General features: G+C 43.0%; 1 protein-coding gene and 1 pseudogene across 3 annotated transcripts in view; both read right to left on the minus strand.

The window, feature by feature from the left end:
* LOC120066144 (nuclear transcription factor Y subunit beta) overlaps nt 1–15,019 on the minus strand; it is a 37,514-nt gene extending 22,495 nt beyond the window's left edge. For 2 of the 3 annotated variants that reach the window (XM_039017290.1, XM_039017292.1), the window contains exons 1-3: nt 14,917–15,019; nt 9,875–9,968; nt 9,405–9,538 (exon numbers count right to left, since the gene is read on the minus strand). In XM_039017290.1, coding sequence (XP_038873218.1) covers nt 9,405–9,538; nt 9,875–9,968 — 228 coding nt within the window. In that variant the 5' untranslated portion in view covers nt 14,917–15,019. Of the gene's footprint in view, nt 1–9,404; nt 9,539–9,874; nt 9,969–14,573; nt 14,887–14,916 lie in introns of those variants that run through there. The other variant, XM_039017291.1, reaches the window with a different exon arrangement.
* Nucleotides 15,020–17,505: 2,486 nt separating this feature from the next.
* Nucleotides 17,506–19,402, minus strand: LOC120066593 (annotated as a pseudogene).
* Between the last annotated feature and the right edge of the window lie 2,253 nt (nt 19,403–21,655).

Genomic DNA, 21,655 nt, shown 5'->3' on the forward strand with positions numbered 1-21,655 from the left:
CTACATGCAGTCGCACCCCTAAAAACCAAAAACATTTGTCATAAGAAACTAGCTCCCTGGTATACAGAAAATACCCGAGCCCTGAAGCAAGCTTCCAGAAAATTGGAACGGAAATGGTGCTACACCAAACCGGAAGTCTTCCGACTAGCTTGGAAAGACAGTACCGAAGAGCTCTCACTGCTGTTCGATCATCCTATTTCTTCAACTTAATTGAGGAGAATAAGAACAAACCAAAATGTATTTTTGATACTGTCGCAAAGCTAACTAAAAAGCAGCATTTCCCAAGAGAGGGTGGCTTTCACTTCAGCAGTGATAAATTCATAAACTTCTTTGACGAAAAGATCATGATCATTAGAAAGCAAATTACGGACTCCTCTTTAAATCTGCGTATTCCTCCAAAGCTCAGTTGTCCTGAGTCTGCACAACACTGCCAGGACCTCGGATCAAGGGAGACACTCAAGGTTTTTAATACTATTATCTCTTGACACATTGATGAAAATAGTCTTGGCCTCAAAACCTTCAAGCTGCATACTGGACCCTATTCCAACTAAACTACTGAAAGAGCTGGTTCCTGTGCTTGGCCCTCCTATGTTGAATATAATAAACGGCTCCCTATTGTTAGGTTCTAATATTTCAGAGTAAATAACTCACGGACACTAGAGAAGCTTAACCAAGTTTAATTATTCCCAAATGGTCCAAACAGCTGTATTCAAACAAAAGCACGTTTCCACCATCACAAATATATATATCCACTTTAGGCACTACTCCCTCTCTCCAATCCTTACATCTTATGGTTAGACAGGAAGAGGGTAATAGGGTAATGAACCATCATTTCTCCCTTCAGGGGATCTGACCTGACCTCCTGACCTCAACCTAATCCACAAATGTCCATCCACTTCCCCTATAGCAATCCTGTGACTTCCTTCCGTCCACCCAACACATTCCAAAGCCATCGGTCTTTCTACAGAGAACCATTAACTTCTGATGTAAAAACCAGTCTCTTACACTCCTTAAACCTCTTTGGGCTAGGGGGCAGTATTTTCACGTCCAGATGAAAAGCGTTCCCAAAGTAAACTGCCTGCTATTCAGGCCCAGAAGCTAGGATATGCATATTATTAGTAGAGTTGGATAGAAAACACTCTGAAGTTTCTAAAACTGTTTGAATAATGTCTGTGAGTATAACAGAACTGATTTGGCATGCGAAACCCCGAGCACAATCCATCCAGGGGAAAAAATTGAGCTCAATGTGTTTTCCATTAGTTTTCTATGGTAATCCCTTTTAAATTGAAATATGCTTTCAGTTCCTATGGCTTCCACTAGATATCAGTCTTTAAAAATTGGTTGATGTTTTTCCTTTGAGAAATGAAGAAGTATTCCTTTCCATGTGTCACACAAAGGGACTCAAGTCTATTAGAGCGCTCGACCTGGAACGCGATTCACTTTGTTTTCGTCCGGAATTGAGCACAGTATTTCCCGTCTTAAATTTTATCGAATATTTACATTTTAGGTGACGTAAGTTTGGATTAGGAACGTTGTTTGAAATGTTTGGACCAAGTTTACAGGTAACTTATTAGATACTTTGTAGTCATGTTGGGCGAGTTGGAACTGGTGTATTTCTGAATCAAACGCGCCAAATAAATGGACATTTTGGGGATATAAAGAAGGAATTTATCGAACAAAAATACCATTTGTGATGTTTCTGGGACATTTTGGAGTGCCAACAGAAGAAGATCTTCAAAGGTAAGGCATGAATTATATCGTTATTTCTGACTTTTGTGTCGCACCTGGCTGGTTGCATTTGAATTTATATGTGTTTGTATGCGGGGTGCTGTCCTCAGATAATCGCATGGTTTGCTTTCACCGTAAAGCCTTTTTGAAATCTGACAAGGCGGCTGGATTAACAACAAAGTAAGCTTTATTTTGATGTATTACACATGAATGTTTTGTGAATTTTTATTGAGTATTTCTGTTTTTGAATTTGGCGCGCTGCAATTTCACTGGATGTTGTCAAATCAATCCCGTTACCGGGACTCGAGCGGGAATGGGGGTGAAGGGATCCCTAAGAGGTTTACACTATGCTTCTGATCTAGCATGTCTCCAGTATATCAATGTTCAAAGTTTACCCCGAATCCAACACTATCCACCGGATGTGTACCAAACTTACTAAAAGTGGCAGTAATAAAGCCTCTCATGAAAAGACAAACCTTGACCCAGAAAATATAAAAACTATTGGCCTTATATCGAGTCTCCCATTCCTCTCAAAAAAAATTGAAAAAGCTGTTCACTGCCTTCCTGAAGACAATGTATACGAAATGCTTCAGTCTGGTTTAATTTCTCAATAGGGGGTGCTGTTTTCACTTTGTAAAAATTCATTCCCAAATTAAACTGCCTCGTACTCAATTCTTGCTCGTACAATATGCATATTATTATTACTATTGGATAGAAAACACTCTCTAGTTTCTAAAACCGTTTGAATTATATCTGTGAGTAAAACAGAACTCAAGTTGGAGCAAACTTCCTGTCAGGAAGTGAGAAATCTGAAATCAGGCACTCTGTTCTAGGGTCAGTTTATTAATTTGCATGTATTCTATTGGTCGACATGCACTGCATACGCCTTCCCCTAGATGTCAGCAAGCAGTGAGAATTGGAATGGAGTTGCTAGGCAGATCTGAGGCCATATAAAGGGTCTTGGTACGTGGGGTACACTCTTTTCAACATTCGCCATGACGCAAGACAGACCTCAGGATGGCGTTCTGGAAAGCTCTCGTTATAGGCCTTAGATATATCCGGCTCTGATTTTATTCGATATAGGTGTTAAAAACGTCATAATGTAGTTATTTTAAACCGAGTTATATCATTTTATATCAGTATATTGCGATTTTCTGAATTTTCTTAGTGCTGCGTTATAGTGAGTTGGGCACGTCTTCGCCACATGGCTAATGTTTACTGCTAATTCCAAAGTTGAAGGCGACAATCTACAACCGAGCAACGATTCTTCTGGACAAAGGACAACTTGCCCAAGATTCTGATGGAAGCTCATCAAAAAGTAAGAACTATTTATGATGTTAATTCGTTGTTCTGTTGAAAAATGTCAAACTACTATTCCGCCATTAATTTCGGTGCGGTCTCGCTTTAACGCACGCTGTATGTCGTAGTAACGTTAATTTTAAAAATCTAACACAGCGGTTGCATTAAGAACTAATGTATCTTTCATTTGCTGTCCAACCTGTATTTTTTAGTCAAGTTTATGATTAGTTATTGATTAGATTAGGTGCCTCTCCCAAGATTTCTCCCGACATTTTGTTGGCAGCTTGGCTACTATTCTCATTGTATAACCACGATTTGTGCCTCTAAATATGCACATTTTCGAAAAAACTCTATATGTATTGTGTAATATGATGTTATAGGACTGTCATCTGAAGAAGTTTGAGAAGGTTAGTGAAAAAATTAATATCTTTTGCTGGTTTATTCATTATCGCTATTGTTGGCTTGAATCAATGCTGTTGTGTGGTTGGCTATTGTAGTAAGCTAATATAATGCTATATTGTGTTTTCGCTGTAAAACACTTAAAAAATCTGAAATATTAGCTGGATTCACAAGATCTTTGTCTTTCATTTGCTGTACGCTGTGTATTTTTCATAAATGTTTTATGATGAGTATTTAGGTCATTCACGTTGGTCTCTGTAGTTATTCTAGTTGCTTTGGTGAGAGTTGTGATGGTGGCTGCAATGGTAAACTATGATTTATACCTGAAATATGCACATTTTTCGAACAAAACATATGCTATACAATAAATATGTTATCAGACTGTCATCTGATGAAGTTGTTTCTTGGTTAGTGACTATTTATATCTTTATTAGGTCGAATTTGTGATAGCTACCTATGCAGGAAAAAAATGGTGGGAAAAAAAAGTTGTGTCTTTTGCTATCGTGGTTAGCTAATAGAAATACATATTGTGTCTTCCCTGTAAAACATTTAAAAAATCAGAAATGATGGCTGGATTCACAAGATGTGTATCTTTCATCTGGTGTCTTGGACTTGTGATTTAATGATATTTAGATGCTAGTATTTACTTGTGGCGCTACGCTAGGCTATGCTAGTCAGCTTTTTTTACTGATGAGGGTGCTCCCGGATCCAGGATGGTGACTCGTGAGAAGTTAAGACCCCATCATAGCACTGTGACTGCACTCGTGAAGGTGGTAAGTTACCTTGTAATGACGTCAGACCAAGGCTCGATCTGTCCTAGAGCTCCTAGACCTTAGTGCTGCCTTCGATACCAATCGATCACCACATTCTTTTGGAGAGATTGGAAACCCCAATTGGTCCACACGAACAAGTTCTGGCCTTGTTTAGATCTTATCTGTTGGAAAGATATCAGTTTGTCTCTGTGGATGGTTTGTCCTCTGACAAATCAACTGAAAATGTTGGTTTTCCTCAAGGCTCCGTTTTAGGACCACTATTGTTTTCACTATATATTTTACCTCTAGGTGATGTCATTCGGAAACATAATGTTAACATTCACTGTTATGCGGACGATACACAGCTTTACATTTCAATGAAACATGGTGAAGCCCCAAAATTGCCCTCCCTGGAAGCCTGTGTTTCAGACATAAGGAAGTGGATGGCGGCAAATTATTTACTTTTAAACTCTGACAAAACAGAGATGCTAGTTCTAGGTCCCAATAAACAAAGAGATCTTCTGTTGGATCTGACAATTAATTGATGGTTGTACAGTCATCTCAAATAAAACTGTGAAGGACCTCGGCGTTACTCTGGACCCTGATCTCTCTTTTGACGAACATATCAAGAATGTTTCAAGGACAGCAATATACATCTTCCTAACATTGCAAAAATCTGAAACTTTCTGTCCAAAAACGATGCAGAAAAACTTCGCCATGCTTTTGTCACTTCTAGATTAGACTACTGCAATGATCTACTTTCCTGCTACCCAGATAAAGCACTAAATAAACTTCAGTTAGTGCTAAACACGGCTGCTAGAATCTTGACTAGAACCCAAAAATGTGATCATATTACTCCAGTGCTAGCCTCTCTACACTGGCTTCCTGTTAAGGCTAGGGCTGATTTAAAGGTCTTACTGCTAACCTACAAAGCATTACATGGGCTTGCTCCTACCTATCTTTCCGATTTGGTCCTGCCGTACATACCTACACGTACGCTACGGTCACAAGATGCAGGCCTCCTTACAGTCCCTAGAATTTCTAAGCAAAACAGCTGGACGCAGGGCTTTCTCCTATAGAGCTACATTTTTATGGAATGGTCTGCCTATCCATGTGAGAGATGCAGACTAGGTCTCAACCTTTAGGTCTTCATTGAAGACTCATCTCTTCAGTAGATCCTATGATTGAGTGCAGTCTGGCCCAGGGGTGTGAAGGTGAACGGAAAGGCACTGGAGCGACGAACCGCCCTTGCTGTCTCTGCCTGGCCGGTTCCCCTCTCTCCACTGGGATGCTCTGCCTCTAACCCTATTACGGGGGCTGAGTCATTGGCTTACTGGTGCTCTTCCATGCCGTCCCTAGGAGGGGTGCGTCACTTGAGTGGGTTGAGTCACTGACGTGATCTTCCTGTCCGGGTTGGCGCCCCCCTCGGGTTCGTGCCATGGGGGAGATCTCTGTGGGCTATACTCGGCCTTGTCTCAGGATAGTAGGTTGAAGATATCCCTCTAGTGGTGTGGGGGTTGTGCTTTGGCAAAGTGGGTGGGGTTATATCCTGCCTGGTTGGCCCTGTCCGGGGGTATCGTCGGACGGGGCCACAGTGTCTTCCGACCCCTCCTGTCTCAGCCTCCAGTATTTATGCTGCAATAGTTTAATGTGTCGGGGAGCTAGGGTCAGTCTGTTATATCTGGAGTATTTCTGTCTTATCCGGTGACCTGTGTGAAATTAAGTATGCTCCCTCTAATTCTCTCTCTCTTCTCTCGGAGGAGGACCTGAGCCCTAGGACCATGCCTCAGGACGATCACTCCTTGCTGTCCCCAGTCCACCTGGTCATGCTGCTGCTCCAGTTTTAACTGTTCTGCCTGCGGCTATGGAACCCTGACCTTTTCACTGGATGTGCTACCTTGTCCCGGACCTGCTGTTTTGGACTCTCTCTCTACCGCACCTGCAGTCTCTAACTCTGAATGATCGCATATGAAAAGCCAAAAGCCAATAAACTCCTGAGGTGCTGACCTGTTGCACCCTCTACAACCACTATGATTATTATCTTCTGACCCTGCTGGTCATCTATGAACGTTTGAACATCTTGGCCATGTTCTGTTATAATCTCCACCCGGCACAGCCAGAAGAGGACTGGCCACCTCTCAGAGCCTGGTTCCTCTCGAGATTTCTTCCTAGGTTCTGGCCTTTCTAGGGAGTTTTTCCGAGCCACCGTGCTTCTACATCTGCATTGCTTGCTGTTTGGGGTTTTAGGCTGGGTTTCTGTACAGCAATTTGTGACATCGGCTGATGTAAAAAGGGTTTTATAAATAAATTTGATTGATTGACACACACCACCCGAGTTCCTGCCTAGCAACAGAGATGTATTGGCTGTCTAGTTGTGCAAGGACGAAACTGCCTAATAGGAGGGTATAAATCTTCTCAGCGGTTTGACCTAGATTTTCCTCGTCATCCGTTTGAGTTTTTACAGAATAATCATTCTATTTCCATGATTCAAACAGTTCACCCAAGTTTTTTGCTCTAAATCAGAAGTCAAATCACAATTGCAACATTTGATTAAAAACAAGCCCTAGATTGTTTGCCCATATGGTGTGTAGTGTGGAAATGGTCTCAAATGGTCTCATACATCATCTGGGCCGACAGTCAAAGGTGCTTCCTTGCCCAACTTGGGGGAACCGTTGAGCTACCGTTAGAGGAAGTATGTCTGGAGTGACTTCCTGTCATTTTGGCCACTATTATCCTCACTCAGTTGCGACAGACTGAGGCAACCTTTTCGCCCAGTTGTCTCCCCTCACACACACATACACGTACATAGGGTCACGTGTTTTGCAGATGCTTGCATGGGGTAACTTGACTATATAAATGCTCCTGTACTCTTTGTACAGTGAGGCTCTCACTCCATTTCACCTGCGTGGGTGGTGCAACCAGCCTCCTTATTATAATATGTTTTTAATAAAAGTAATACCTTGATTGATTATTGATTTCGCCTCTCCTCATTATTAGTTAAAGGTAGAATTGCCACCACACTGTTCATCTGTCTGATCCATTGGGTGAATAAACTTGGTTTGAGCTTTTCCTAGTTGTCCGTTAGGTTCTAAATAGACAGAGTAAAAACTAACAGTTGTCATCAACATTGTTGCATGTGCTGCATTCACCATGCAGACTAAACGCAAGTGTCTCGTGGCCAAGGAACAACAAATGCGCTCCTTGAGTACCATGGGGCGGGGCCAGGTCTGTGTGGAAAGCAGCATGGAGACAGAGAGCAGAGAGAGATGACTCAAGTAGCCAAGTAAACTATAAAAATGGACGTTTCGCACGGCGTATCATCTTTAACAAACCAAACATTCAAATACCGTTATAGAAGTTAAGGTCAAAACTAGAGGTCGACCGATTATCATTTTTCAACGCCGATACCGATTTTTGGAGGACCAAAAAAAGCCGATACCGATTAATCGTCCGATTTATATACAGTGGGGAGAACAAGTATTTGATACACTGCCGATTTTGCAGGTTTTCCTACTTACAAAGCATGTAAAGGTCTGTAATTTTTATCATAGGTACACTTCAACTGTGAGAGACGGAATCTAAAACAAAAATCCAGAAAATCACATTGTATGATTTTTAAGTCATTAATTTGCATTTTATTGCATGACATAAGTATTTGATCACCTACCAACCAGTAAGAATTCCGGCTCTCACAGACCTGTTAGTTTTTCTTTAAGAAGCCCTCCTGTTCTCCACTCATTACCTGTATTAACTGCACCTGTTTGAACTTGTTACCTGTATAAAAGACACCTGTCCACACACTCAATCAAACAGACTCCAACCTCTCCACAATGGCCAAGACCAGAGAGCTGTGTAAGGACATCAGGGATAAAATTGTAGACCTGCACAAGGCTGGGATGGGCTACAGGACAATAGGCAAGCAGCTTGGTGAGAAGGCAACAACTGTTGGCGCAATTATTAGAAAATGGAAGAAGTTCTAGATGACGGTCAATCACCCTTGGTCTGGGGCTCCATGCAAGATCTCACCTCGTGGGGCATCAATGATCATGAGGAAGGTGAGGGATCAGCACAGAACTACACGGCAGGACCTGGTCAATGACCTGAAGAGAGCTGGGACCACAGTCTCAAAGAAAACCATTAGTAACACACTACGCCGTCATGGATTAAAATCCTGCAGCGCACGCAAGGTCCCCCTGCTCAAGCCAGCGCATGTCCAGGCCGTCTGAAGTTTGCCAATGACCATCTGGATGATCCAGAGGAGGAATGGGAGAAGGTCATGTGGTCTGATGAGACGAAAATAGAGCTTTTTGGTCTAAACTCCACTCGCCGTGTTTGGAGGAAGAAGAAGGATGAGTACAACCCCAAGAACACCATCCCAACCGTGAAGCATGGCGGTGGAAACATCATTCTTTGGGGATGCTTTTCTGCAAAGGGGACAGGACGACTGCACCGTATTGAGGGGAGGATGGATGGGGCCATGTATCGCGAGATCTTGGCCAACAACCTCCTTCCCTCAGTAAGAGCATTGAAGATGGGTCGTGGCTGGGTCTTCCAGCATGACAACGACCCGAAACACACAGCCAGGGCAACTAAGGAGTGGCTCCGTAAGAAGCATCTCAAGGTCCTGGAGTGGTCTAGCCAGTCTCCAGACCTGAACCCATTAGAAAATCTTTGGATGGAGCTGAAAGTCCGTATTGCCCAGCGACAGACCCGAAAACTGAAGGATCTGGAGAAGGTCTGTATGGAGGAGTGGGCCAAAATCCCTGCTGCAGTGTGTGCAAACCTGGTCAAGAACTACAGGAAACGTATGATCTCTGTAATTGCAAACAAAGGTTTCTGTACCAAATATTAAGTTCTGCTTTTCTGATGAATCAAATACTTATGTCATGCAATAAAATGCAAATTAATTACTTAAAAATTATACAATGTGATTTTCTGGATTTTTGTTTTAGATTCCGTCTCTCACAGTTGAAGTGTACCTATGATAAAAATTACAGACCTCTACATGCTTTGTAAGTAGGAAAACCTGCAAAATCCGCAGTGTATCAAATACTTGTTCTCCCCACTGTAGCTCCATTCCATGTGTATTTTATTTTATTCCTTGTGTTAGTTACTATTTTATTTTGTAACCTCTGCATCGTTGGAAAAGGTTCGTAAGCAAGCATTTCACTGTAAAGTCTACACCAGCTGTATTCGCCACGTGATAAATAACATTTGAATCCATACCTTTCCTGTCTGTGGGACGGCGTTCTTCATGATGCGAGCCACGTTAGCGATGGGGAGGTAGATGTCCTGCTCACGGAAGTTTTCCTTGCTGCCGTTGCCTTCCTCATGGTCATGCAGGCTCTCATCCCCATCATCTGTCAGGGAGAGGGACATGTTAGATCCCTATTCAACACCACATTGTGTCTATACAAATCTTCTATCTAGATAAAATCTACATGTGACTTGGTTCATGTCAAGCCTGATAATTTATGATTACTACAGTATGTAAGCCTGGTTATTTGTGAAGCATCTTTGGGCTTGTGAAAGGTGGTAGTGCCATGTCAGTATCTTTATGTTTATATAGGGGTGCTCTGATTGTGTCCAGCATCATTGGGCACCCAAGTTATTATGACCAAGGGATTGTGGATGTCGGAAAAGAGGCTGTGGCTGATTAGGGGTGCTTAGTCTGTGAGGTGAGTTCCACCACCTACCGTCCTGTGACTGAAGAACGTAGTGGCTTCCTGCCATGTACTCCCCTGACATTCCCAACTGAGAGGCGTCGGTGGTTGAACTGTCGCCGTCCATCTGTAAACAGGCAGAAGTTATAACTCAGTTATTTTTAGGGCATTCATGCAATAATGTCTATCTGCAGACTGCAGTTACTATATGCTACGCCCACTATATATTTCACTAACTACAAGTATTGGGAACTTTCCAGTACATGTGTGACATCTTAGAGTAGTAAGAATAAGTGCACTCTATATGTGTGTCAAGGTCATTAAGCACCATTAGACATGCACCTGTCTTAGGAGTCTGCATGTCTGTTTCTTTTTATACCATTGCTATGGCCTAATGTTCACTGTCGCTGTGGTTACGCCACCAATGGAATCTATGACCTAATGTGAAACCAAGCTAAAATTAGTACAAGGAAAAAAGATAATGGTGGCTAAATGCCAGAGGGGATGAATCATTAACATAAGGAGGCATTACTGTATGTGTGACGTAAGGATGAAAACTGTATAAAAAGTGTGTGCCAAGGCTGGGAAGGCAGATGCTTCGTGAACCAGCCCGGCTTGTGTTACTTTGTAATAAAGTCTATTTGAACTCACAGGTTCCAGTATTTGAGAAACATTATTGACTGAATATTTCCACGACACATGCCGTGTCCACTGCCATTGAGGCTGCTAGCTCTGTCTCTGGGCCACACTCCAGCACAGTAGCTTGCAGTAATGCACCAATGCCAACCACCCAACAAAAACACCAAAGGAGGCTTCTAGCTAGTGAGGCTAGGGGACACCGGTACAGTGTCTTTCGCCCCCACCTGCCAAGCACTGCTTTCCCGCAGTTCTGTTAACGTTACGATGGGGGAAGTAACTAGCTGGGGGGGAAGTTACGATGGGGGAAGTAACTAATGTCGACAACTCAACTCCCGCGTGACACTACCGGGTTGTGATTACCCTCGTCGTCATGTTAAAATAACTGCGGGAAAGCAGTGCGCGACAGGCGGGGGCGAAGGACAGTGTGTGCAAGTGTCCTAGCTAGATAACAGCCTCAATAGCAGTGGGCGTGGCATGTAGTAAGTGACACGTAGTGGGCGCAGCATGTAGTAAACGCAGTCTGCATATAGACCCTAATCCATTCATGGGAAATACAACAATATGGGTTGACTGTGTATTCTAACCTGTTTCTGTTTTAGCTACATTAACCAATCACTGGCTGGATGAACTATCCAAATAGCCAATCAAAAACTGAAAGTACATGTTAGTCGCCTGGGAAGCATTTTTTTCAGACGGAGAGGACATCTTGAGGTTGTTAGCTGGCATGAAACAAGTGGTCTTGTGCTGAATGGTGCTACATGGGAATCATGGAACAAGATCAGCAATATTGGGGCATGGACACAGAAACGTGAATTTCTGAGGAGGAATGGAGGCAGAAAAAGAGGAAGAGAATGAAAAGCAGAGGATGGATTTAAAACTGAGGAAGACGGCGATAACAATGAATGGGGGTGTCGAAGAAGATTGGTGTTGTGTAGTGCAAACAGAATGAACCGTGTGCCGGACCGAGTTCTGGAAGGGCAATAGAAGTGCATGAGGGTAAGTTAAGTGAGGTGGAAGGTGTTGTGAAGGGCTTGGAACCCGAGCTTAGCATCGTTGGACATGATAAAGAAGAATCTGGTCCAGCAGGAGCGACATTTTTGGAGAAAGTGGGCTGATCCATGTGGCTTCAGGGTGGGTGAGAAACGAGTTGGGTGCAGTTGAATCAATGAAGGTAACCTGTAGTGGACTTGTGATATTTGTTTGTTTCTTCTAATCAGAGGGAGCAGGCGCTCCGTGTCACACAACTTGGGTCAAGATCTGTTTCTTACTTTGATCTTAGGAACAGGGTATCATTAAAAGCAGGGATTTCTGGGGTAGTGTTAGATGTGAAGGTGGAGCAATTGAAGTACAAGATCCTTGGAATTTGCGACGCCCACTGTTTGGTGCGACGCCCGCTCTGTTTGATGCGACGCAAACCCGGTGGGGAGGGTGGTGAAACAGAGGAGCCACCGGCAGTCCTTATGAGGTGTCAGAGTCTCTACCTGACAAAGTCATGTTAGGATATATCTGTTATCCTGTTAGAGCTTTTGGGCCGAATCCACTGAGCTGTTTCAGGTGCAACGTTTAGTCATGTAGCAGCAGTTTGTAGGAGGGAGTTTCCAATATGTGGGAAGTGTGCAGGAAGGCATGGGATAGAGGATTGTGTAGTTTCGGTGGATAAAGTTGTGTGTGTCAACAGTAGGGGTGCCCGTGTTGCTGGGGATCGGAAGTGTCCGGTGCGAGAGAGGCAGGTTGAGGTGGCTAGAGTCAGAGTAGTGTAGAAGGTGTCGTATGATGAGGCAGTGAAGAAATTAGAGGATGGGTCAAGGGTGCGAGTAGATTTGTGCCAGCACAAAGGGATAGGCCAACGAGTGATTTATGCTTCAGTAAGTTTGGCTTCTTATCGTTCATAGCAATGGCTTATGAACTGTACCGCAGCAATGGAACTTAAATCACAGAAAATAGAGGTGGTGGCAGCTGCAGATAAGTATTAGGTACAGTACCAGTCAAAAGTTAGGAAACTCCAACTCATTCTCAGGGTTGTTCTTTATTTTTACTATTTTCTACATTGTAGAATAATAGTGAAGACATCAAAACTATGAAATAACACATATGGAATCATGTAGTAACCAAAAAAGTGTTAAATAAAAATATATTTTATATTCTTCAAAGTAGCCACCCTTTGCCTTGAAATCTTCGCACACTCGTGGCATTCTCTCAATTCTCTCATTCTCTCACGAGGAATGCTTTTCCAACAGTCTTGAAGGAGTTCCTACATATGCTGAGCACTTGTTGGTTGAGAGAATGCCAAGAGTGTGCAAAGCTGTCATCAAGGCACATGGTGTCTAATTTGAAGAATCTCAAATATAAAATATATTTAGATTTGTTTAACACTTTTTTGGTTACTACATGATTCCATGTGTTATTTCATAGCTTTGATGTCTTCACTATTATTCTACAATGTAGAAAATAGTAAAAATAAAGAAAAACCCTGAGAATGAGTAGGTGTGTCCAAACTTTTGACTGGTACTGTTTATGAGATTTGACTTCAGAAGAGTTACAGGGTGCATTGAGTGGTGGTGTCCCGTCCTCCCAGGCTGTTTGCATTGGGCTGGAATGGGGTAGTGGATTGTTAATCCCCCTTCCTTTTTATATCACAAATGTAACGTGATTGGCGAATTCTAGCGAACATTTGCATATTGCCATTAGGGAACGCATGTGAAAATAACTCAATTTGCCTTTGCATTCTTAAACGCAACTTTTTAAATCTTTGGAAAAGGGTAAAGTCTACAAAACTTAGTTCACTCTGTAAGTAACATATTTTAGTTTTGCGATAAGAAAACTGTATTGAGATCAAATGTTTAATCGATTAGAACATTAGCAGAATGTCGGCCAAAATCCATCTCACACTGCCGGTGTTGTGCCAACCCCCCCCCCCCCCCCCCCCCCCCCCCCCCCCTTCACGTTATTCAATGCTGCGACTTGATTGCTAGTTGAGATTTCTGCACTTCACTCCGTTGTCAGTTTAGCCTACATTTCACTGATCTTAGTAGCAGAAAGCATTTTATGTCTGCAGTTTTCGGTTTGGCTATTTGTTTCAAGTGTATGTGGCGGTTCTAGCTGGTATGGCGCCTTGGGCGAACCCCCCCCTTCAGTGCCCACCCACACCCGGGGGCGAAAGTTGCTTTCCTGGGAGGCTGCCCATGTAGCTCCTACCGATTTGTATTAGTCTATGATTAAATCTCTTCGCCAAAATGTGTCATCTCTCCCATGTCTTACCCAACTAGTATTTTTGAAAGTGTAAGGATAATAATTCATTGCTTGCCAACATTTTACTCCCTCCTCTATGTTTAATGTAACACACATACATTCATTATTAATTTCGGTTGCCTATCCTGACGTGAAGTTTGTTCCATAGAAAGTATTTGACTCTAGCCACAAAATTAGATGGGGGCGATTCTGGTATGGTGGCGATTTTCGGCACAACACCGGCCATCCCCTCGCTACTGGAGTGGAAACGCCAAGCGGATGCTTCACATTTATACATCCGGTGAAATATCTGTCTCATTGTTCTATCTGTGAGCACCGCTGTCTAGTCGCAGCTAAAACAGAGTACATTCACATTAGCATGGAATGGAGAATCTAACACAGTTGCATAAAAACTACGACTTGTTACTAGTTCAGACATGGATGGTCATGAATCTATAAGCCGCTTGCTACCCAGCTAGAGTCTAGCTAACACTAGCTTTTCCAGAGCCCATGGCTCTGCAACATTCTCTTTGTTCCCGTGTTTACTGACAATTAGCCAGAGGGGAAATACAATGGCTAACTGGTTGGCTAGTAGTAGCGAGTATAACGTTAACTGGCTTATGTCGTCGAAGCGAACTTGCCAAAAACCCAGAGACGGTAAATACGCGGAGACAGAACAGTTATCATTTTAACTTAAGATAACTTTAGATACCTAGCTAACGTTAGTTAGCTATGATAACAAGATGCGCTAGCTAGATGGGAAGGAGAGCTAACGTTAATGTTAGCTCGTACTAGCCAACTCACATTCATACTAAATCAAAAACGCACCATTTAATGGCCATTGTTAAATCGATTAGTAACTCACGATTTGGAAAAATTCTTCATGTTTAAACAATATTCAAGATGTCCCGTCGACTTCACCAGTTTGACCACCATGCCTAACATAGCCAATTACCATAGCTACATTTGACAGATGATTTTTTTTGAGCTAGTCTTTGTTTGGGGGGCCTGTGCGTGAGAACCCATAGCAGGAAACCATTTACTAGCGAGTCCTGTAATTTAACAACTCGCAGTCTTTATTTCTACTTTCCCGCTGCTAATTCCCATTCACACTACCATCAAATAAAAAGAAACAGTCAAACGCGGAGATTTCGATTCGAGGTAAAGCGAAATCGGATAGCAATCATTGGCCGGAGCCAGCCACAAACCTCCGATACAGCCCTGGTTGGTTAGCTTCTCTAAACCGCCGTGTGGTTGGACAGAAAATGGCTGCGAGAGAACCAGTCCCAGCGCGAAGTGCTGCTTCCCAAAAGCACTATCTCACTCTGCCGCTAGGGGAGCAATGTTTTCACTGTCCAGTAGACCTGTCTACTACTACTGGTACCTGGAAATTAGGCTACTCGTCATATAGATGCAGAGGCAGAACAAGATTTTTTATATTTTTCTTAATTCACTAGACAGTTTGTTGGACTCATTCTCAACTCACAAAACAATGCAAGACAAGTCACACAGATAACCCTTAGCAAAAAAAGATTGACTGTAATATTTTGGACACAGTAAATGTAGAATAACAGCAGTTATACTTCACTATAACCACAGTTATGCCGCATTGTATGTTGCACTCTGACTGCAATCTTTTTTCATAAGGGAAGGAAGTAACTGCAACATTATTGTCTCACATTGTCAAATTTAGGGTATGGTAACTTTGGTAATTTAGACTTTATTCACTTTAAAAAAATGTATACATATATGGTATATATTTTTTTTAAATATATATATATCTGTGTCAATGAGTTTATAGGGGATATAACATATGGTTCAAGAGAAAATAGCATCTAATCAACAATGGCATTCTTTTCCAACTATTCACTTTTTTCACAACTGCCACCAGTTTGGTGCCAAAACATTTACAACAAAGACATTTGGACATAGTAAAATAAATAAGTGTGTAAAAAAAAGAAAGAAGGATATTTCATGCTGAAACCTGAGGCCTCATATTAAACACCAATGTTATTTACTAAGTTGATGGTTTATATTTAGGATAATGTTTTACAGCTTGGTCAGTAAATGTTTTATTTAAAAATCATCTTCTTTCATTATTTTATATATTTTACATGTGAGAAGGCCACAGAGAGCCAGAAATAATTACACGCCTGTGATAATCTGCAGTACTCAAAAAGACCACTAGATGCCATTTTATAAAATAATACAAATATACATGTGTACAAAACATTAGGAATGCCTGTTTTTTCCATGACATAGACTGACCAGGTGAAAGCAATGATCCCTTATTGATGTCACCTGTTAAATCCACTTCAGGCAGTGTAGATGACAGGGAGGAGACAGATTAAAGAAGGATTTTTAAGCCTTGAGACAATTGAGACGTGGATTGTGAAGAAGAGATTGAGAGGGACTGGAGTTTAGACACACTGTAAGATCGCGAACAAGAAAAAAAATGAAGAAAGTGGACCATATGAATAAATATGGAGTGGGGACAACATTCCACAATCAAATCAAATTTGATTTGTCACATGTGCCGAATACAACAAGGTTGTACAGTGAAATGCTTACTTACAAGCCCTTAACCAGTTTTAAGAAAATACTTTAAAAAAGTAATAAATAAAAGTAATAAATAATTACAGAGCAGCAGTAAGATAACAATAGCGAGGCTATATACAGGGAGTACTGGTTAGTCGAGGTATTTGAGGTAATATGTACATGTAGGTAGAGTTATTAAAGTGACTATGCATAGATAATAACAGAGAGTAGCAGAAGCGCAGAAGCGTAGAAGCGGGGAAGGGGGGGCAATGCTAATAGTCTGGGTAGCCATTTGATTAGATGTTCAGGAGTCTTATGGCTTGGGGGTAGAAGCTGTTTAGAAGCCTCTTGGACCTAGACTTTGCGCTCCAGTACTGCTTGCCGTGCGGTAGCAGAGAGAACAGTCTATGACTAGGGTGGCTGGAGTCCTAGACAATTTTTAGGGCCTTCCTCTGACACCGCCTGGTATAGAGGTCCTGGATGGCAAGAAGCCATCCAGGAGCCAATCAACAGCCTGATCAACTCTATGCGAAGGAGATGTCGTGCTGCATGAGGCAAATGGTGATCACACCAGATACTGACTGGTTCTGATCCACGCCCCTACCTGTGACCAGAAGCATATCTGTATTCCCAGTCGTGAAATCCATAGATTAGGACCTAATTAATTAATTTAAATTGACTTATTACCTTATATGAACTAACTCAGTAGTCTTTTAAATTTGCATTGCATGTTGCGTTTATATTTTTGTTCAGTATTTGAACTTTACTGGTTGTCTGTGCGGTTGGTCCTTCAGCCAGTCGAAATTTGAGACAAAATATCCACAAAAAAGTATTGTTTATCTGACTTTTTAGAGCGCCTGTACTGCCGTTTAAATTTATATAACCTGGCACATGCGAAAAACCATGAAAACACCTGCAGACTTCGGTTACTTTTGTCATGTGCACGAGCAAACAAATCTTGATTGTCACATGCAGAGAAACGCATTTTGAAGTTGGATTAATAACACTTTCCTGAGTCTCAAATTTCAACCAACTGAAGGACCAACACCACAAAACAATCGTCTGAATAAATTCAAATTAATTTATTAAACATTTTACATGTAAAGGGAATGTTTAGAATTTCTCAACTTTGTGTGGAGTTGACTACATCATTTGAAGGCATTGCCACGCTTTGTGCCTACTTTACCCAGGCAGAATGAAAGGAGAATAGTATAAGATGAAGTACCCAGGGTGTCAGTCTCCAGTGGGAACCTGCTCCTCTATGAGCCAGAGCAGGAAGAAGGCCAGAGCGAGGAGGGCCATGCCCAATAGAGGTAGGGGATGGAGTAACTGTCTGGGTCCTTGCCCGTCCGCCACAGGCAATGGACCATCCAGTCAGCAAGACACAGCAGAGTGAAAACCTGAGAGAAGAGAACACAGAGGAAGATATACTGAACGGGGAAAAAGAGTGAGAGAGGCAGCCCTTTATTATAGTATACACTGACTACACCAAACATTAAGAACACCCCCCTTTTGCCCTCAGAACAGCCTCAATTCGTCGGGGTATGGACTCTACAAGGTGTCAAAAGTGTTCCACAGGGATGCTGGTCCATGTTAACTCCAATGCCTCCCACAGTCGTGTCAAGTTGGCTAGATGTCCATTGGGTGGATGGACCATTCTTGTTACACACGGGAAACCGTTGAGTGTGAAAAACCCAGCAGCATTGCAGTTCTTGACACACTTAAACCGGTGTGCCCGGCATCTACTACCATACCCTGTTCAAAAGCACTTCAATCTTTTGTCTTACCCATTCACCCTCTGAACGGCACACATACACATTCCATGTCTCAAAAGGCTTTAAAATCATTTGCCCCTTCAACTACACTGATTTGGAGTGGATTTAAAAAGTGACATCCATAAGGGATCATACAGCAGCTTTCACCTGGTCAGTCTATGTCATGGAAAGAGCAGGTGTTCTTAATGTTTGGTATACTCAGTATGAGTGTTATTGAAGGAGCAGAGGAGAAATAATCCACTTATGACTACTGAGACACATGAATTGGCCTAACTGATCTCTCTTGCTTCATGGTTTACATGTAGAAGGGCTGCAGCTAAGAAGGTGATAGACAGGAGCAGCACCTGGGCAGAGCGATGATTGGCTCTTGTTAGAGAGGTAGAGATGGTTGAACTGACAGGTAAAATACACTGACAACAGAGGATTTAATTAATTTTGTGCTCACATGCATGTTAAAGGGATTGGTCATGTGTGTGTCATTACCTGGGCCACAAAAGGTCCTGCAGGGGTTGTAGCAGCTCCTTCGGTCCTCAGGCACCTGCCTGCAGATCAGTGGTGATACGACTGGACTAGATGGCAACCAAGTTCCCCCCAACACCTAGATTGAGATGAGGAGGAGAGACACAATGATCACATGCATTATGACTTCCCATTTTCTTGAAGGATCCTGAATGTGTGCTCCTAAAAACCCAGCTCCCCGTCTTACTATTCATAACTGCCGTGTAGACTATCATTCCCGCCATGTTCGGGTCTGATACAGTTGTGTTCAGGATGAGTCCTCCGATACTAGAGATTTTTTTTTTATTGAAGCATGGTATTTCCATGAAGTTCACAAGATTCGAATGCTGTGACGACTTCAGGGGCACGGAACAGGGTAGCAGACCTGCTGATGACCATGGCAGTAATGATTGGTTCCCAGCCTGTGTAGAGTAGAATGCAACTGGCTGGGTTTCTGAAGGAGACGGCCACCCACAGATGGGTCAGGCAGAGGAAGATCAGACACACCAGGTACGACACATAGGGATAATACTCTGTGGAGACAGAGAGGAGCAGACATACTTGCTAAACAAACACAGTTGATAGCCAGACAGACTAGTGTCAGAGCCATAAATGTAGCTATGACTCTCCAGTAAATGGGCCAGACTGCCCCCTAGTGACCTAAACCTCTCTCTTTCTCACTGCCCCTCTCAACTACCCACCTCCCCTTCCTTCCTCTTCTCTATGCCTGCTGCTCTCTCCCCTCACCTATGCATTCATAGAGCCCCTGGCTGAGGCAGGCCAGGGTGATGAGGTCACCGAAGCTGGCAGCGATGGGAGTGGCCACATTGTCTGGGTTGATGCCTATCCTCTTGGAGCCGATGATCACTCCCACCACGATCATCCTTGGGAGGACACAGTCGAGTGTGGTTCAGTCAACTATTCAGAGTTGCATGGCTCTCCAACCAAGGTGCATGAATTGAGGAGCAAAGAGGTGCACAAATGAAAGCAATGTGGTTACAGCTGGGAGAAGCAGCAGACTGGGGGAAGGCACAGGTGATGAAATAGCCTTCAGTGGCATTATTCACTTCCCCTTATATCCAGTGGTAAATTAAAATTAAGAACCCGTAAACACAGATGGTGAAGTTGAAATTGTTGGAATAGAGTTGATACGTGTCTGGTATCTGGAACAATCAGGAAGTAACCTAGGAGTGGCAGGTAGCCTAGTGGTTAGAGAATTTGGCCAGTAACCGAAAGGTTGCTGGATTGAATCCCCGAGCTGACAAGGTAAAAATCTGTTCTGCCGCTGAGCAAGGCAGTTAACCCACCTCTCTGATTCAGAGAGGTTGGGTTAAATGCGGAAAACACATCTCAGTCGAAGGCATTCAGTTGTACAACTTTCCCTAACCAGCATTCAAAATATAAAACCACATGAATAATTGATTTGACTGTCCTTGATCACAAGCTCTACAGAGTCTGGTCTGTCTCTCAGATTTTAAGCATTGGTTTTATTTGGGTCATAAAATTATTTAGCAACCAAAAGGTCTCTAATATGGAAGAAACCTACAGTTTTAGTTTTAGTTGTTTCCTGGTCTCTTTGCTGAATGTTCTGTGTCCCATAGACAGAAAGAGCATGCAGGCTTTTGCAGGAATCCCGCAGCTGTATTCAATATGGTAAATAGTCATTAGTAATAATGATTAATGGATACACACGTGCCCCCGTGATAGAGAGGGCATGGTATGTAGAAAGACGCACCTTCCCTATAGCAACTGCAGTCTCACACTAAGATGCTAGTGAAGAGGGCCTTATTGCAGGGAGGAATTGGCATGCATGAACCTATGTAGGACAATGAGGTGATGTGAGGATAGGGATAAATGGTGTTTTTAAACTAGTGTTGGTGTTCGTCCGTTGCTGTAAATACCTAGCTAGCTGTTAGAGCTGTAATTTACAACCTGGGCCTCCCAAGGTCAGTGTGGTACACTGTATATGCACAAAAGTATATGGACACCCCTTCAAATTAGTGGATTTGGCTATTTCAGCCACACGCATTGCTGACAGGTGTATAAAATTGAGCACACAGCCATGCAATCTCCATCGACAAACATTGGCATTAGAATGGCCTTACTGAAGAGCTCAGTGACTTTCAATGTCGCACCGTCATAGGATGCCACCATTCCAACAAGTCAGTTCGTAAAATTTCTGCCCTGCTAGAGTTGCCCCGGTCAACTGCAAGTGCTGTTACTGTAAAGTGGAAACTTCTAGGAGTAACAACGGCTCATCAGTGAAGTGGTAGGCCACACAAGCTCATAGAACGGGATCGCCGAGTGCTGAAGCTTGTAGTGCATAAAAATCGTCTGTCCTCGAGTGGAACACTCACTACCGAGTTCCAAACTACCTCTGGAAGCAATGTCAGTACAAGAACTGTTCGTCGGGTGCATCATGAAATGCGTTTCCATGGCCAAGCAGCCGCATACAAGCCTAAGATCAACATGCGCAATGCCAACGCGTTCTCTGGAGTGATGAACCACACTTCACCATCTGACAGTCCGACGGATGAATCTGGGTTTGGCAGATAACAGGAGAACGCTACCTGCTCCAATGCATACTGCCAACTGTAAAGTTTAGTGGAGGAGGAATAATGGTCTGGGGCTGTTTTTCATGGTTCAGGCCCCTTAGTTCCTGTGAAGGGAAATCTTAATGCTACAGCATACAATGACATTCTAGATGATTCTGAGCTTCCAACTTTGTGGCAACAGTTGGGGGAATGCCCTTTCCTGTTTCAGCATGACAATGCCCCTGTGCACAAAGCGAGGTCCATACAGAAATGGTTTTTCGAGATCGGTATGGAAGAACTTGACTGGCCTGCACAGAGCCCCAGCCTCAACCCAAACAAACACCTTTGGGATGAATTGGAACGCTGACTGCGAGCCAGGCCTAATCACCCAACATCAGTGCCAGACATCACTAATGCTTTTGTGGCTGAATGGAAGCAAGTCCCTTCAGCAATGTTCCAATATCTAGTGGAAAGCCTTCCCGGAAGAGTGGAGGCTGTTATAGCAACTGGCACCAGGATGAAGATCTCTGTGACTCTCTGGAACACCTCCCAATGCTGCCACAACAACACACCCACAGTTGAATACACCAACATAACATGCA

Source organism: Salvelinus namaycush, chromosome 21 (genome assembly GCF_016432855.1).
Source record: "Salvelinus namaycush isolate Seneca chromosome 21, SaNama_1.0, whole genome shotgun sequence".
NCBI classification, from domain to species: Eukaryota; Metazoa; Chordata; class Actinopteri; order Salmoniformes; family Salmonidae; genus Salvelinus; species Salvelinus namaycush.